Source organism: Hippocampus comes, unplaced genomic scaffold (genome assembly GCF_001891065.2).
Source record: "Hippocampus comes isolate QL1 unplaced genomic scaffold, H_comes_QL1_v1.1 scaffold261, whole genome shotgun sequence".
Classification (NCBI taxonomy): domain Eukaryota; kingdom Metazoa; phylum Chordata; class Actinopteri; order Syngnathiformes; family Syngnathidae; genus Hippocampus; species Hippocampus comes.
This window is the reverse complement of record NW_017805824.1, coordinates 4,578,586-4,595,973: the sequence shown is the minus strand read 5'-3', so window position 1 is coordinate 4,595,973 and position 17,388 is coordinate 4,578,586. Positions and strand designations below refer to the sequence as shown.

General features: G+C 40.1%; 1 protein-coding gene across 3 annotated transcripts; it reads left to right on the top strand.

Annotated features, from left to right (window-relative positions):
- Positions 1–966: 966 nt before the first annotated feature.
- On the top strand, positions 967–16,518 carry ppef1 (protein phosphatase, EF-hand calcium binding domain 1). Of its 3 annotated transcripts, XM_019886501.1 has the most exons (19): positions 967–1,150; positions 2,238–2,380; positions 3,290–3,319; positions 4,315–4,442; positions 4,540–4,600; positions 6,936–7,099; positions 8,239–8,353; positions 9,411–9,457; positions 10,095–10,261; positions 11,051–11,087; positions 11,165–11,314; positions 11,842–11,978; positions 12,062–12,305; positions 13,433–13,618; positions 13,696–13,838; positions 14,997–15,103; positions 15,177–15,340; positions 15,612–15,696; positions 15,768–16,518. In XM_019886501.1, the coding sequence occupies exons 2-19, from the start codon at positions 2,329–2,331 to the stop codon at positions 15,977–15,979; spliced, it is 2,229 nt and encodes a 742-aa protein (XP_019742060.1). In that variant the 5' UTR covers positions 967–1,150; positions 2,238–2,328; the 3' UTR covers positions 15,980–16,518. The 3 variants fall into 3 exon arrangements, with proteins under 3 accessions (XP_019742060.1, XP_019742058.1, XP_019742059.1); XM_019886499.1 differs by having other exon boundaries at positions 4,315–4,600; positions 12,065–12,305; XM_019886500.1 differs by having other exon boundaries at positions 4,315–4,600; positions 15,786–16,518.
- The last annotated feature ends 870 nt before the right edge of the window (positions 16,519–17,388 follow it).

The window sequence follows — 17,388 nt, the reverse complement described above, 5'->3', positions numbered from 1 at the left end:
GGATGGGGGCTCTGGATTTCCTGCTCGGTAGTCACAATTTGCCCAGACCACTTGTGCTTGGACTGGTGAGCTTGGAAGCTGCCAGGCTCTCGAGAACAAAGCGACACAAAGTGATCACCCTGCACGAGATCAACGCTGCTGTCACACTCGTACGACACAAGATTTGTACCAAGGTTGCAGCATGAAATTTTTAATGCCAATTGACTATATATTATTAAAGAGTATTTTAATTAAACCATGGGCTCTTTTTATTTTATTAAAAAAAAAAAAAAAAAACGTTTCAGCTTGTTCTTGGCCATTTTGGCCACATACAGATGGTGTGTTTACAATAGTGCAGAGTGCTTTAACAAAGCTGTTATGAGTGTAAAAATATTTTTTTTAAAGTTTTAACCTTTCAAATTGCACTTTGTTTGCACAATGTCTAGATTGAAAAATGCTGTCAATTTTTTCTTTAATGGTGGCTTGCTCTTAACTTAAGACTTGTATCTCAAAGCACGCATTGCAAAACACTTGCAAATTTTTTTTTTAATAGCAAGAAAAATAGCTCCTGATAGTTACTAAATGCATTGACGATGCAATAGTTTTTTTTTTTCCCGACATTTTTAACTTCATTTCTCTGCACATTGTGCTGCTACCGTGAGTGCTTTGGCCACATGGAGGCGATGTAAATAATGACAGGGCTACATGAAGCTTGTCTCAGAACTTCAGTCAGAAGTAATGATTCTTTGCTGAGGGTAAAGAATATAAAATTGATGTCTGCGTTGTTCCACCCTTAGTATTCCAATGATGAAATTAAGAGTTATAGCAATATGAGATTTCCCATGTGTTGTTAATTGACTAATAAAATAGGATGCTTTTCTGTGGCCTGCCTGATAATTTCTCATGGCACCTTGGCTGGAGACTCTCTGAACTACATCAGTGTTAAGGGATCGCCTGACGATTCCTCCGCCTCCTCGTTGCCTTCATCTTCTCTTCCTCCTCCTCCTCCTCCTGGGCTGCACAGTCTCCGCCTCAGACATGGGCATGAAATAAAGACGGCAAAGACTGCAATGGAAAAAGTACCTGAACATCCTCTGTTGGCGTCTAAAGTTGGATGTGTGGCACGTGGAACGCTCTGGTTGTTTGTGCCTCGCTTGTAAACATTGTGCAGGTAGGAGCGTCACTTGCTTTCAATCTGTTGGCATCGCTCAGGACAAAGAGCCTTGCTGGTGTTAAGGAAGCAGGATTATTGCGTGCTTCATTCACCCAATTGTTTTTGTCTGTAATTAGCTGATTAAAATTACATTTCATGATTTGTTCAATTTCAAATGCAGTTCCTAGTATGCTCTTTAAGCATAATGTATTTTAGACCAAATTTTGATCAGTGATCTGTTTACCTTTCTAGTGTAAAAAAAGTAAATTGAAATTCAAATTCAAATGGATAGGACAAGGTTTCGACAGAATTATTTAATCAAAACGCTTGAGTGAGGGGAAGGGGGGAGGAATAAATTCAAATTTAAACTGATGGTGCAAAAAACATGCAATTATGGGAGTAGCAATTCATATTGGAACTTGGGTAGCACGGATATCCTGTCTTTTTTAGTTTCTCACATCTTTCATTTCACCATCAAATTTTAGCTGAGGCTTTCTACTATATTGTTGCTGTGCTGTGAAAAACACCCATGTCCATTTTTGTCATTGTAAAAAGTTGTTTATATTAATGGGGTGTCCAAAACGCGGACACCCTATTCATTAAAAATGGGCATGCATGTGTTCTTCACAGGACAATGATGACATAAAATGCCTTAAATTCAAATTTAAAAAAAAAATACAATGAGAAAAATTCTAGGTTGGAGCTTGTGCTATTATTTTTTATTTTTATTTTTTATTGCCATCTGAGCTGGCATTTACTCAACAATTTACCATTAAATTTCTGACTAAAATTTCATACATTTCGCTCCAATTTCTAAAATTTTAATCAACATTCAGATGGCAAAAAATGACAAATTGTGTGCTAACTGAAGTAATTTTTTTTTGGTTGAGTCACTTTTGATGGTCAAAAAGAAGTGAAGGCTCTTGTAGCATTGTTGTTCCATCCGAGTTTTAATTTGAATCCAAATTTTAAATGTTAATTGATATTTTCTAGAATTGATGTATTTATTGTTTATACCTTAACTTCAAATCAAGGGCACAAGAGTACCACAAGATTTAGTATTTTGTATTCACGCTCTCTCTTTCTGTCTCAATGGTGTGCCGAGCACGCCTGCCTCACCATAGACGCCGTGCCAGACTCCACCCGCTCGACGTGAGCCACCTTTTTCCATTGATGCTACTCGTGAGCTGTTCATCATGGGATGCGGCGCCTCGATTGCCATAGAGACGCAAGTGACAAGGGTGACAGGTACTTAGGGGTTGCTATAACATAAACGTTTCTCTAAAGTTGTGAAATCTGCTCTCTTTTGGCAATGGTGTCTTTTAAGAAAAATGTAATTCAAGGTTCTTCACCTTTGTTGGATGATCCAGCAAAAACAATTGAGGTGTTGCATTGTTAATCAGTGGAAGAATTTTTCAATTCACTCAAACTGAAAGGAAGCAATTGAGGACGCACAGAGTACTGACATAAAGGGGTAATGAGCTTCTGAGTGAAATTTCAGGATGAACCTAAAATGAACCATAACCTGGAACCTTAATTTGATCTTCTCTAAACTTTTAAATTCACGTCCAGCTGTTTAGTGTTTCTTTGCCTTTTGCGCAAATTGCTTTTCTCTAACAAGGAGATATGATCCATGAATCGAGCAACACATTTCCAATGGCGTCCATGTCTATGCCTTTCTGTGACTCTCCCGGTCTGCACCTCTGTTGTAACCTTCTGATGACCCTCAAAGTACTCTTGATGAATTGTTAGGTGTCATCTTAACCTCACGATATCAAAATGACACCAGCATGATGAATATTGTTTTAATACTAATCTGGTTGAACCAGGAAATGCATTGGTCCATTCATGGATCAAACACCTGTTGTGAATTTTCCCATTCAGCTCCTTGTTAGCAAAGAGAAAATGGCGGCATTTGTTAACAGATTACCGCTGTACGTTTGTGACAGATGCTTCTGATCTCTAGTGTCTCCTCTTCTGTTGTTTGTCCTGAAGGCTGTGTAATTTGCGGCGCTTTTCCAGTCCCGCTGTTGCTCTGCCCTCCCTGGTGCCTTGTTAACACTCCGCCCTTAAGTTGTCGCTGTGTGTACGTTGCTTTGCAAGTCATTCTATTCAATTAACACGTTCCAATAATGACTTCTCTTTTTCTTTCCACAGATGAAGCAAAGACACCCAATCCAGCACTAAGTAAGAACAAATGATTTCTTAAAACCAGTCTGATAGGGCCATGACCCAATGCTAGTCTAAGTGGACAAACATAATGTACTACTTACAGATAACTATGGAAACCCGTTTGAGCATTTGTTCCAATTCAATACAATACATCCTGATTTATAAAGCGCTTTCACAAAAGCTGCGGCGGTAAAAAAGTGTTTTTTTTTCCATTATCAGTTATATCCAGCTTAAGATCCATGCACTAGTGTATCCTCTTTGTGCTTACTAATCAGACAATTCAGCACACTGGTCAAACCGCAAGGGCATACTAGTTATGGTCATGTGATCTACGAGGCAAATGTCAAGGTCAAATTATAGATCAAAAGGTCAAGATACTAAAATATACATAAATCTTGGAAACGGTTATGGATTTCGAATCCTTGTTGAATTTCCTTTCCAACAATACCCGTGCTGTGAAGATTGACTCAGTTGTTCCTGAACGATAGGGAATCAAAGGAAGGTGGCCACACCCCTTTGTGCAGAACACATCAAAGTGTGGTGGCCCGTAGCTCCCAATCCACTGCTCCGATTGACCTAAAATTTGAAAGTTATTGTTGTGCCATCACGAGCAACAAGTACACTAAGTTTCATTTAAATCAAAATATACTTGGTTCAACCCACTGGGGGATTTCACGGAAAGGCCCTACTAATGAGGCACAAGATGTTAACTAGAATTTTTTTCCTACTAATGAGGACAATATTGGAATAAGCACACTAGCACCATGTGAGCATTTTCTTATGAGCTTCAGGCCCAAGTACCAGTACAGTGGTACCAGTCTCCTCGCCTGTAATAAGTCAGCGCACTCATCGAATCACTATGGCACACAAGTCAAATGATTGTGACCTGTAACGATTTTTTTTCTACTCGTGCCTGCCACGACTATTTGAGATTTCTGCATACTATTAGGACAACTTTGGCATACTAGTAGCACAGCTCAATGTTGCTGCATGTTGTGTCGCCCACATAGCTATGAAGGCAGCTGTGCTGATCCAGCGCTGGTACCGCCGCTACATGGCCCGCCTGGAAATGAGGCGAAGGTACACATGGAACATCTTCCAATCCATCGAATACGCCGGTGAACAAGATCAGCTCCAGGCGAGTCTCCAGGACAGGAAATACTGTGAGATGTCAGTAAAATGCCCTGTAATCCACACCTCGCTGCTAGCTTTTTGTTTGATGGTGTTTTCCTCAGCTGTCCGGTTTCTTCAGCTTCATGCTCGACAACTTCACTCCGCTGAATGGGAACGGGCCAGGTAAGACGACGACGACACACTGCATAAACTGTAAAACATTCCCAGTTTTATCAGACAATTGAAGTTGGACTTTTTTTTTTTTTTTTTGGCCATATTATTTTTATGTGATGTTTGGTACAATGAACAACTCAGCTCGACAAGCAGCAGTTTGACACATAGTGGACAAAATTATTTTTAAAAAAGAGGCTCGAAGGTGGTTATTGCCACTCCTACTTGAACTTTACAATCAAACGACAGCTAAACCAGAGAGAATAACATGTTGTCAATTTAAAAAGACCAAACAAGCGTGCTGCAGAAATTCCCCCGCTAGCTTAATCCTAAAACATAATGGGAAACGTCATAGAGGGTCAAACAAAAGAAAGACCCTAAAAGCAATGGATGTTTGTACACAAGTAGTGGAGCAACACATGTTGACAGATAAGATTACAATATTTGCAGGCATAAGGTATACTGTATTATTTATCATCTGCAAAAAAAAAAAAAAAAAGATTCATGAGTCGCTGTGAATAGTGCTGAGCCTTCTTTTTTTTTTGTCTGTACGACTGTATTATGCTGCCTCCAGTGACTAAGGTGGACACACCGGAAGGAGGAGCAGAGTGAATTGAAGCATTAAATCATCGTGCACAAACTATTTTTTTAATTCCATGTTTTTATGGAGTACTATATTGTATTATAAATGTGTTCGGTTGTTCTTTTTTTTAGGCTGGAAGAGACTTCGGTAGCCTAAGATGATTTCAGATAGAAGTGTTCTGAAATATGAGCATGGCCAGGGAATTAATTCAAGGCACCACCACAGAATGTTTAACTCTTTGTTTTATGTGTCAGTTTCATCGTAAATTTCAGCTGGGAGTGACAAATAATCAGCTTGAAGCAAGCACATTTGGAATCTTATTTAATAAATGTGTTCAAAGTGTGTGCTGGAAACTGTTCAAAACAGTTTCCAGCACACACTTTTATGCTTTCTCGACATCATTTGTTTTCACCTGGTGATTAATAGGGGTTCACTAGATCCCTTTTTACCACTGCTTTAATAAAAAAGTGGACGTTACAGTACATTACACACACAAGTATTTAATAAGGGTGTGAGCAATTGAAATGGTAAAATCACATCATGTTTATACGTGTTTGTATTCAGCCTTCAGTCAATCAAATGACACACCACTTTCGTTTGCCATGCTCTTTATTTGGATGTGAAAGCCCCTTTGCGTTGCCTAGCAACTAATGTGAACGTGGCGTGTGGCACTGAGGCAGCTGTGGCTTAAGGGTGCACTGACCCACTCATTCATCTAAAAAGCCTTATGCACCATTGTAAAGCTAATCCTCATCATCTAGATGGTCTTCTTTTGAGTCAAATGAAGTGATGGAAAAAGGCCAGACCCTTGTTGCCATTTATGACACACGACATCTGTGTGGGGCACAACAGAGGACATTTATTTCGCCCTTGGAGGCAAATACACAAAGCATTGAGGAGGGTGAATCAAGGCTGTTCAGAGATAACTGTTTGTGATTCTTATATAAAAGGTGTGCCCAAAAAGATGACCTCATTTTGTAGTCCAATAACATAACCAATTCTCACTGAAACAGTATTAATTATAAAATATGAGAAAGCCTATTTAATTTCTTTCTTCAGTTACTTGAGGATCATTAAAGTGATGTCTTGGCAAATCAGCCATTGAGCACAAAGTGGAATAAACTATTTTTGTCTCTAAAATTGCTTGCTCCCTCTGCGGAATCCCTCGTTCTGCTTGGTGACTTCAATGCTCACGTGGGCAATGACAGTGAGACCTGAAAGGGTGTGTTTGGAAGGAACCGCATCCCCACGATCAGAACTCGAGTGGTGTTTTGTTATGGGACTTCTGTGCTCATCAAGGATTGTCCATAACGAATGCCATGTTCAAACATAAGGGTGTCCATATGTGGACTTGGCACCAGTATACACCCTTGCCTGCAGGGTGATGATTGACTTTAATTTTATATCACAACTGATTATTTGTTATTGTGATTTTTTTTCATTATATTGTGAAGATTATTTGTGATGATTCTGGAAATCCAGCAATAAATCGAACACTCCTGGTTGAAACTGCAGATCAAAATCTTAACCAGAAAGCATGCAGCAGCATTTTATATTTAAGCATACCGGTACTCTTTCCTAAAAGATGTTCACTTCATCCAGTTTTAAAGGTACAGTTTGAGATGTCTGTGTCTTTTTTTTTTTTTTTTAACAGTTAACACTGTGCCCAATTGGTTTAAATGAATAATATTGCTGTCATTGTAACCCAGCAGTACACCTGATTCTGCTATGTGTTCGCACGACTTCCCTCGCTGGGGTCAATAGATCTGATTTCCCAGCTTCTGGAGCCCGTGATTGACCCCTGGTTGGACCGAGAGGCCTGCTACGATTCCATCCACGTTCCAGAGTCATACGTCGGACCGCGGCTGTCGTTTCCCCTCTCCGTGTCAGACACAAATGCTCTTCTCAGTGCCTTTAAGGAGCAGCAGGTACATTGTGACCCCTTTAATTGTTTGTCACATATGTGGAAAGCTGATAACCTTGATGTCCATTTAAGGTCCATGTTCTCATACTGTATGCTTTTTGTCCCCACTTTCCATAAAGCCGTTTGCATATTAAGTCAAGGTTGAACAAGTAGGTCAAAAAGGGCACAAGTCATAGAAAATATGACTGGTGTGTGGAAATGCAACAAAGTAGGATCACACATTTTCAGGAAAAGAGTGGGAAAAAAAGGCATTACCCGTATGCATCATTGCCCTGAATCGTCTTCTTACTAGTGAGGCCAGTGAGTGGACTAGTACATGGACCTTAAGCCGGATATTAAAAAACAGCTCAAATGGCTTTTTGGAAAACTGTTCATGCATTTATTCATGTCAAATGTAGAACTTGTAGAACAACTAGGGTGCACTATTAGAAGCACTTTCACTCCTGCCTTCCACCACTGTATGACATTTCTGCACACTAGTAGGAAAACTTTGTCATACTTGGTAGCACAACTTAATGTTGCTCGTGAGGCGAAACTACTTGGGTCCAGAAGGTGACTATTGCATGACACATGCCGAGTAGTTGGGCCTAGCAGTGCTACTATCAGATGTGAACTTGAAACTTTATACCAAGGATATCTCATAAATGCTCAGTACAGTTGTATTTGTGATTGTTTGTGATAGTCATTCTCCGAGTGTGCCGAATTATTTCCTGCATGCCAGTAGGACAACTTGTTACTCGTGAGATAAAATTACAATTTGTTTTAGAAGCATTTTATTAGCACTAGGCTATTGGTGTGTCACAAATACAGTAGTGTGCAATAGCAAACCTATTGCCATAACAATGTTACTAGTGCAGTAATGTAGTTTATGAATGAGGCTTGATTGCCCTAATAAAAGGCCCAAAAGTGGCACGAGGAATGGCAAACAACATTAGTAGTGAGACACAGGTGTTCCACTAGTGCACTGAATAGTCTTATTTGGAAGGACAAAGAGAATACTAGTACATAGACCTTAAGCTGAATATGAGAGTTTCCATTGAGACGCTTAGTAGTAGGCCATAAATAGCATAGTGGAAACACATTACTAGTCAGAAAGTCTTCCAGTGCAGCCTTAGAATGTGACAGGGATCCTCTGCTGCACAGACTCTCCACGCCAGATATGTGCTGCAGCTACTGTATGAGACCAAGAAGCTCCTCAAACAGATGCCCAACATCATCCACCTTTCCACATCTTACACCAAGGAGATCACAATATGTGGTAGGTGGATGTTGCATACTCAAAACAACAGTAACCTGCCTACTGGTTAAAAGGTGGTTGATGGGCTTTAAAAACAGCCGGCCGCGTCTTCATCGCAGCTCTCCAAGAAAGGACATAATCTTGATTTGCTTATTGATCAAGCACTTGAGTCGCCGTCCACGTGTGCCTGTCCCTGCTTAGTCACATCATATTATTTAAAGAACACCTGATGAAACATTTTACAGGTGAAGACAATATTTCAAACAAACTTTCTCAAAAGAATCATCATAAAACATTTGTTCTCCATTCAAAGAATCACTGTCTGAGCACATACAGTATTTAACTTGAAACCTTCAATATGTATCCTATATTTAAGAACTATTTGTTTTGAAACTTTTTTATGTACAATTGTAGTATATTTTAATTGAAGACATGAAATGAAATTAGTTTTTTTCTCTGCTATATTTTAGGCTAAAATATAGAGTTAGCATAGAGTTAATGTTCAAACTGTGCATAATGTTACAGCAGGTTACAATATCATCAAATACTTTTTAGGGAAATTGTTTTTGATGAACACTATGTATTGCATTTTAATATCGGTCATGATGGTGGTACCTGGAGAGCCAAGCATTTTTTTCCTAGGTTGTATTTGGTGTAAAAGAAAATTGAGAACCACTTCACGAGAAGTATGCAGATTGGCTCTAGTGGTATGCAAAAGAATCACTGCCCAAGTCCACTTCAGCTCATTTTAACTTTTAATTTCAATGCATTTGAACTTAATCCTTCAGAACTTATTTTTAAACATTTATTTGCTGTAGTAATTTTTTTATTCATTTATTCATTGCCAATATATGCAGCGACAGTTACCACTTTGCCATGTCATAATATCTGTTTACTTTCAATGGTCAATAGCACACTTTACCTCTTCAGCGGTGGCATTACCAAAAAAGAAAAATGGTCTCACTTGGAAGCATCTGAAAAATGTGGCATGATCTCCAAATTGTCTGATGTAGGGTGCATTAAACGTTGTACAACCCCTTTAACTGTCCTCTTTATGCATGTATTCTATTTTGTGTAGGTGATCTTCATGGGCGACTTGATGACTTGCTTCTTATTTTTTATAAGGTAAAGAATGTCTTGACACTGTGATTTTGGTTTTATAACAAGGGTGTTTTACAGATTTTGGTTAAACCAAGAATTTATCAAGTGTTGTAACCGTGGGAGCTGCATTTTCCTGTTGTTGCTCAGTCGTAAACCACTTTGATCAAGAAAATGTACAAATTGGAAAACTTACCATTGTAAACACATACAAATATATTCATTGAGACAGGTGTCTTACTTCAAGGTTAGAAAAATTGCAACCAAAATAATTCATACTTCAAAAGAAATTAGATCGCCATTGTTCCAAAGGTAATGTAGAATGATATATTTATACCTATACTTAACAGTGGAAGGCTTAAAATAGTACGACACAGAAGCTTTAAGAAAATGAAGATGAACATGACAACAGCATGTACAAAAATGAATATAGTCAAATTAAAATTGTGTCACACTTGCACAAAAACTCATTTCGATCCAAGTACTGATGTGTGCTTTTTGGGAAATTGCAACATCGATGGTTTGGTGACTGGTAACCTCGAAATTTCAGATTTTGGTAGCCGAGTCAAGCGAGACTCAGCTTGTTATTTTGGCGAGCTGAATGCAATCCACTCACTGAGAACCTGCTGCATTCCTGTGGCTGATTTGACTTTCTATTGATCAGAACGGCCTCCCCTCTGCTGAGACGCCATATGTGTTTAACGGAGACTTTGTGGACCGGGGGAAAAAGTCCATCGAGGTGGTAATTCTCCTATTTGCTTACCTTCTACTTTACCCCGACTACATGCATCTGAACCGAGGAAACCACGAGGACCACATCATGAACCTCAGGTAAACAGGAAACAGAGTATAAACACAGGGGGGAAAAAAGTACGTTTGCTTGTTCGTGGACTATCTTTTTTTTAAAATGTTTTTGGTTACTTTTTGACTAATCTTTAAAAAAAATAATCCGTTTTGTTCCACTTCTTAAATGCGAAATATAATTCGTGTCCATGGCCAAAAGGTACAACTGGATATAAACTTTGTATTGATATGTATACCAACACCTGACAAAAATTCTCATCCTTTGGAAGTTTTATTATCGATGCATTAACACAGCAAAAATGCTTCATAAAAAGTACCATATTTTCCACACAATAAGGCACACCTAAAAGCATTCAATTTTCTCAAAAGGCATTAATGTGGCTTATAATCCGATGCGCCTTATAAAATGGATCAGTATTCTGATTTCTTGGACATAGTATTTTAAATGTTCTGTAAAGCGCATTGTTACAACTGCAGCGGTTGTAAAAGCTCGGTATAAATAAAGCTGTATGGTATTGTATTCCTTTTAGCATAGCCCCATCTAGTGGATGCATAACGCAACCGCAGCCATTATTGTAGCTTCTATTCTATGCGGTGCGCCCCATATCAGAAAACTGTTATAAAATAGGCCGTTCATTGAAGGTGCTCCTCAACTCCGAAGCGCCTGATAGTGCGGAAAATACGATAAGTGAGGTGGACGTAAATGGCCATAGAGCCTAGAGGTTAAAGGTTTAAATAATACCTAAAACATGAATCAAGGGCGCTTGCGGACCGTAACCTTTGAATTAATCTATTATTGGGGGCGGTTCATTCCAGATATGGGTTCACGAAAGAGGTCATGCAGAAGTACAAGGTATGACTTAGCAGTGCTATCATGATTCCTTGATGCAGACACTTCCGGATATAACATGTTTTACGTCTCTGTTACAGGCTAATGGTTGTGAGATCCTGCAGCTTTTTCAGGACGTCTTCAGTTTTCTGCCCATTGCCACAGTGATAGACGGGAAGGTCCTAATTGTTCATGGGGGCATATCAGACCAGACTGACCTTGACTTCCTCAGTGTCATTGACCGACACAAGGTCAGGAAGTGAGGCAAATATCTGCACTTGATATAGATCAGTCACCAGTAGGCAGAAGAATTCATTTACGGCTTACTTCGCTCCTGGACCAATATAGACCGATGACAGCATAACTTGTAGAGCTCAGAACTAGCCTGATTATGCTCAAACTGTGGAAAGGAACACAAAGTTTTTATATGGGTCATTCCAGAATTTCAGGACATAATTAAGTCCAAATAATCCGTGCGCAGAATACAGAAACATGCACTTGTGTTGACACAGAATAGAAGTGAAAATTTGACAATAAAGTTGTATTCAATTTAATTCAAGTGTAGCTCAACCGTAGACACATATTAAACAGAAGTAACTGGCTCTGTGATTGACTGACAACCAGTCCGAACCCTCGTCTCACCCAAATGTCATTCAAAGTCAGTATTTTATACATGTGAAGCCCAATGTGAGTCCTCTCTCTGGAAACGTGCTATACTGGATAAACAAGACTGACTGACTGGTGTATTTGTGCCTCACATTATTTACTTATTTACCAGGTTAAATCTGCGCTGAGGCTTCCCAGACGCAGTTTGGAGCAGCTGGACATCGGTCGGTCGAACAAACAGATGAAAAGAATGAGATCCACAGACACTTCTCGCAGTCACTCCAAAAACCAAAGAACCCCAAACATGAGGTCAGAGCTCAACCAGATGGGGATTCCTATCAGACATCATCGGTCCTCTCATCTTAAGGCCCTTTCTTTCTGTTTCGCTTTAGAAGGAGGTGCTCCAGACTGAGCCAGCAAGACAGCTTTGCTTCCATGTCTTCCTCCTCTTCCTCATCCTCTTCATCGTCTTCCTCACTCTGCTCACCACACCCACCATTGTGCTTTTCACCTCATCCGTGCCCGTCGTCTCCCAATATGCCACACAACATAAACATCCTCCAAGTGCCTTTCCTGGATTCTGCAACCTCCATTCCGCCTCCTTTGCCTCCACAAAATGAGCAGGAATGGAAACAGGTAACAGGTGGCAGAACAGTGTTCACACACGTATTCCAAATTTGTAAATTCAACTATTCGTTTTTTGTGTTCAACCCAAAGCTCTATCTAGAGATACTTATACTAATTGTACTTCTGAACAGAATTTTGCTTTCTGTTGCTTTGGTGCAAACTTGTGGCATCTTGGTGCCAAGGAGCTATGTTGAAGTGAGGGGAGAAGCTTCTTTGAGACAGGCCATTGTGCGAGCTAAATAGAAAAGTAGTTATTTGCCACTATCTTATGGCATTAATGGGCAATTATAAGCCTTTTAGGTTGGGGCAGGGGGCATCTTGGGAGCAACTCTAGTCAAGTGAGTTGAGGAGATTCATTTACACAAAAGTAATGCAACATCTTGTGGCATCAATAGGGTAGCTATTAGAAACCTTTTGGGGTTGCATCGTGTGGCATCTTGGTGCCAAGGAAATCTAGTTCAGTGAGTTGAAAGGTTCATTTGGACGAAAGTAATGCTGTGCCGTCATTTTGTGGAATCTTGTTGTCAAGGAAATATGTGAGTTCAGGCTATTGACCCATTAATCCATTTTGTGATCCGTTTATCCTCACAAGGGTCACAGGGGGTGCTGGAGCCTATCCCAGCTGTCTTCGGGCAGTAGGCGGGGGACACCCTGGACTGGTTGCCAGCCAGTCGCAGGGCACACATAGACAAACAACCATTAGCGCTCAGAATCACACCTAGGGACAATTTAGAGCGGTCAATCAACCTACGATGCATGTTTTTGGAATGTGGGAAGAAACTGGAATACCAGACAGGGGGAAAACATGCAAACTCCACACAGGAAGGCGGCCGGAATATAACATAACGACCTCTGCAGTGAGGCAGACGTGCTAACCAGCCAACCACCGTGCCACCTTGAAGCTATTCAGTTGGACAAAATTCGTGCTTTGTCATCATCTTGTGGCATCTTGGTTCCGAGGAACTATATTGAAGTGAGTTGAGGAGTTTCATTTGGACAAAAATAGTGCTTTTCCAACATCTTGCTTCATCTATTACAAACTTGTTATGGGGTAGTCCGAATGTTTTTTTTTTAAATTAATAATTCACTAGTCACGGCAGAGCCCTCTAAACTGTAGCTCAAACTCTTCCCTGTAGATTGTGGATATACTGTGGAGTGACCCCAAAACCCAAGAAGGCTGCAGCCCAAACACATTCAGAGGTGGCGGATGCTACTTTGGCCCTGACGTCACGCGGAGACTGCTGCTCCAACATGGCCTGCAGCTGATCATCAGATCCCACGAGTGTAAACAGGAAGGTTATGAGCTGTGTCACAGCGGCCAGGTAGCCCAAGTACACTCATTTGCTTCACCATTACAATATTTGAAATACTGTAAAACACATTTATTGTTCTTCTCCAGGTCATCACCATTTTCTCTGCTTCCAACTATTATGAGGAGGGAAGCAACCGAGGGGCCTATATCAAACTGGGGAGAGAACTGGTTCCACGCTTCTACCAGTACCAAGTCAGCCGCTCAACACGCAAACTCACATTGACTCAAAGGTACATCAGGTGTCTGTGTGTATTAAATTAGGGAAGCAACCATTAGTATGTTTAATCCAAATCGTTACGACCACTCAAGTGATCTGACGGTGCATGTTCTAAGAAGCGGTAGATGTTCATATCACCTAAACCATAAATTATCTGGTAGATCATAACCAGATGGATCACAACAATGAATTTTAAAAAATCAAGATTACGTTTGGCTAGGCATTCCTTCCACAAGTACTCTGACAAAAAAGATAATCTTGCATCAACATAATTGATTGTATATTTAAATAATGGATAAATAAAATAAAATATTGCTCACTAAATGTATTCCTTATCCCAGGAGGACACATTAGCTCATCTGGGTCAGATGTATAACTTCACCAAGAACTTAATGTTTCAACGGTGCAATTTGCAAAACTAGAAATTTCCTTTAAAAAAAAAAAAAAATCATTTCTGAACTGTGGTCAGAATTTTCTGGGGGGAGAAATCTATCCCCAAATATGCCCAGCAGTCATTCACCAGCCACACCAAAAACAACCCTCTATGGCAGGGGTGTCAAACTCATTTTTGTCGCGGGCCACATTGTCGTTACGGTTTCCCTTGGAGGGCCGTTATGAATTTTGGGAAACCATATAAATGTTTAATCACCTCCACATATTACATATACAGTGCACAACAAATTGATGGATAACTAGTTTTAAAATCATAAGTCAAGAATAATGACTGTCATTGTGGATTACAGCACATATGACAATTAGAAATTTTGGTTCAGACTTTAGCAAGCATCATGGAACTTGACATGCTTGATTTGCTTTCGCGGGCCACGTAAAATGATGTGGCGGGCCAGATCTGGACCCCGGGCCTTGACTTTGACACCTGTGCTCTATGGGGAAAAACCTACCAAAGAATTAAACCGGGACACTCCACACTTGGAAAATTTCAAACTAACAAACTTGCTTCAATTCAACCTTTGACATAAATGACTGAAAACCGACACAAACAATGTGGATAGTAGTCAATGGGAACAATATTACGGTAACTACAATGGCAGTCATCCTGCTCTTTAAATTGGCTCCTGAGTTTAGTTTGCAGCCCACTGCGGTTACAAATTAAATGCTGCTTAAGAAAACAATGACTCATTCTGATTTTGACATTTGACTATGTTCACAGAGTGCGAGCTGCTGAGGGTTCAGCTCTCAGGGCCCTAAAAGAAAAAGTGTTTGCACATCGTTCTGACCTCATTGCAGGCTTCCAGAAGTGCGACCAGAATAATACCGGTGAGCGTCAAGCGCTGTTGTTCCCCGTGTTTCTACGCATTCGACTTTTTAATAAACCACCACTAATCTCTAGGTAGGGTGACGGTCAGCGAATGGGCTCAGGTATTGGGTTCTGTGCTGAAGCTGGACCTGCCTTGGAGGACCCTCTGTTCTCATTTAGCTCACCTGGCACCAGACGGCTGTGTGGACTATCAATCCTGCTTTGAGGACATGGGGGCAAGGATTCAGCTGCCTCAGGTTAGCAGACCATATACACTCTACGAGCCGCAACATTCAGTCGAGCTGGGCAGTCACATTTGTCCAACACATCTGCTTTCTGCACCATTACAAACTATTCATCCATCCATGAATCCACTTTCGATAGAATATTCGAGAGAGAACTTTTGGATCTTTTTTTTTGTATATAACTGAAAGAGCCGATTTTTATTTTCTTCCTGTATTTTTTTTTTTTTTACCCATGCTGCCAACACATATCTACTGAAATTCCTACTTTTCTCCTCTCATTTAGGTCACACCTAACCTGGCAGAAACTTTGTTTCGATACAGGACAGACATTGAGATCATATTCAACATAATAGACAAAGACCATTCAGGTATGAAGCAATGTAGTACTGAATGATTTGGTTTTCTTGAAATTGGTGAAGATCTGTGTTGTTATATTCAGGTCTTATTTCTATCGAAGAGTTCCGTCACACGTGGCGTCTCTTCAGCGCACACTTGGGGGTGGACATCACCAACGGAGCCATTGATGACCTGGCTCGAAGCATCGACTTCAACAAGGACGGCAGCATAGACTTCACAGAGTTCCTGGAGGCCTTTAGAGTTGTGCATAAGCTCGACAACAAAGATCAGCCACTCAAGACAAGTGGAGAGTAGGCGCCAGAACTTTTGTGAATGGATGGCGGATCCTGAGACCTAGAAATGAATTCTGGATTCTAATGTGATTCTGCCGTTTTTATTATTATTTATACTGCAATGTAAAGATGCACTACTCACAAAACATTTTCTGGGTGAAATTTTAAGTTGAACCTACAATGCACTACAGTACAACCAAGACTTTTGGTTGTACCAAACATTCAAGAGTATTCTAAAGTTTAGATAAGGTCAAATGAAGCTCACCTGCAAATATTATTGGCCATTTAAGGTTCATCCTGAAATTTCACCCGAAAGCCCACGATCCCAAAATGATTGTGAGTAGTTTATACTCCAACTTAGAAATGGGGGTAGGGGTGTAGAGCTCACATAATTGGGCTGGGAACAACGAAATATGTCCGATCCTGATATTTCCTGAAACTTTGGATCAACATGCATAGCTCTGCCTTTAAAAGCAGTTGGGATGCAGTGTCAACCTGTTGGGTTTACACAGGTAGTTATAATTCAGCATATTCTGTTCAATGTGTGTACTTGATCACTTTCAAACAGTATTCATTGGGCACCATTCATACACAGTATATTTGTTCAAATGCTGGTGTACAATAAAAGTAGTTTCAGTTGTGTGATGATGGAAGACACATGGATTAGGATTAGCATTACACATTTAACTCCCATTACTCTCATGAATGCAAAAACATTTCACGTAAATCTCCGCATGACCCCGCGAGAGCATGCAAATTCTGGAATAAAAGAGTTGGGACTCAAACCCAGAACCTGTGAACTGTCAGACGGACACAAGCACCACATGCCGACCGTGGGGTAGATGCGCTAAGCACATTGCTCCACTGGGCCGCCTTTGTAAAAAAAAAAAAATTGCATTTATGCATAATACAGTACTTATAAGTGAGGACATCCCTCATATTGCTGCAGATATTTAATTTCATCTTTTCATAGAACAACACTGAAGTGATAATACAATTGACACAATAAAAAGTACGGTAGTCAGTGTACAGCTTGTATAACTCTAAATTTATTGTTTCCTCAAAATATAGCCATGAATAGCTAAACCGCTGGCAACAAAAGTGAATACACCCCGGAGTGAAAGTGCCCAAAGTGTCAAAATTTTGGCTACCTTTTATTCTCCAGTGTTGCCTTAACACTCTTGGAAAAAAAAAAAAAAAAAACACATTTATGCATAATACAGTACCTTATAAGTGAGGACATCCCTCATATTGCAGCAGATATTTAATTTCATCTTTTCATGGAACAACACTGAAGTGATAACACATTGACATAATAAAAAGTAGTCAGTGTATAGCTTGTATAACTCTAAATTTATCGTTTCCTCAAAATACAGCCATGAATAGCTAAACCGCTGGCAACAGAAGTGAGTACACCCCGAAGTGAAAGTG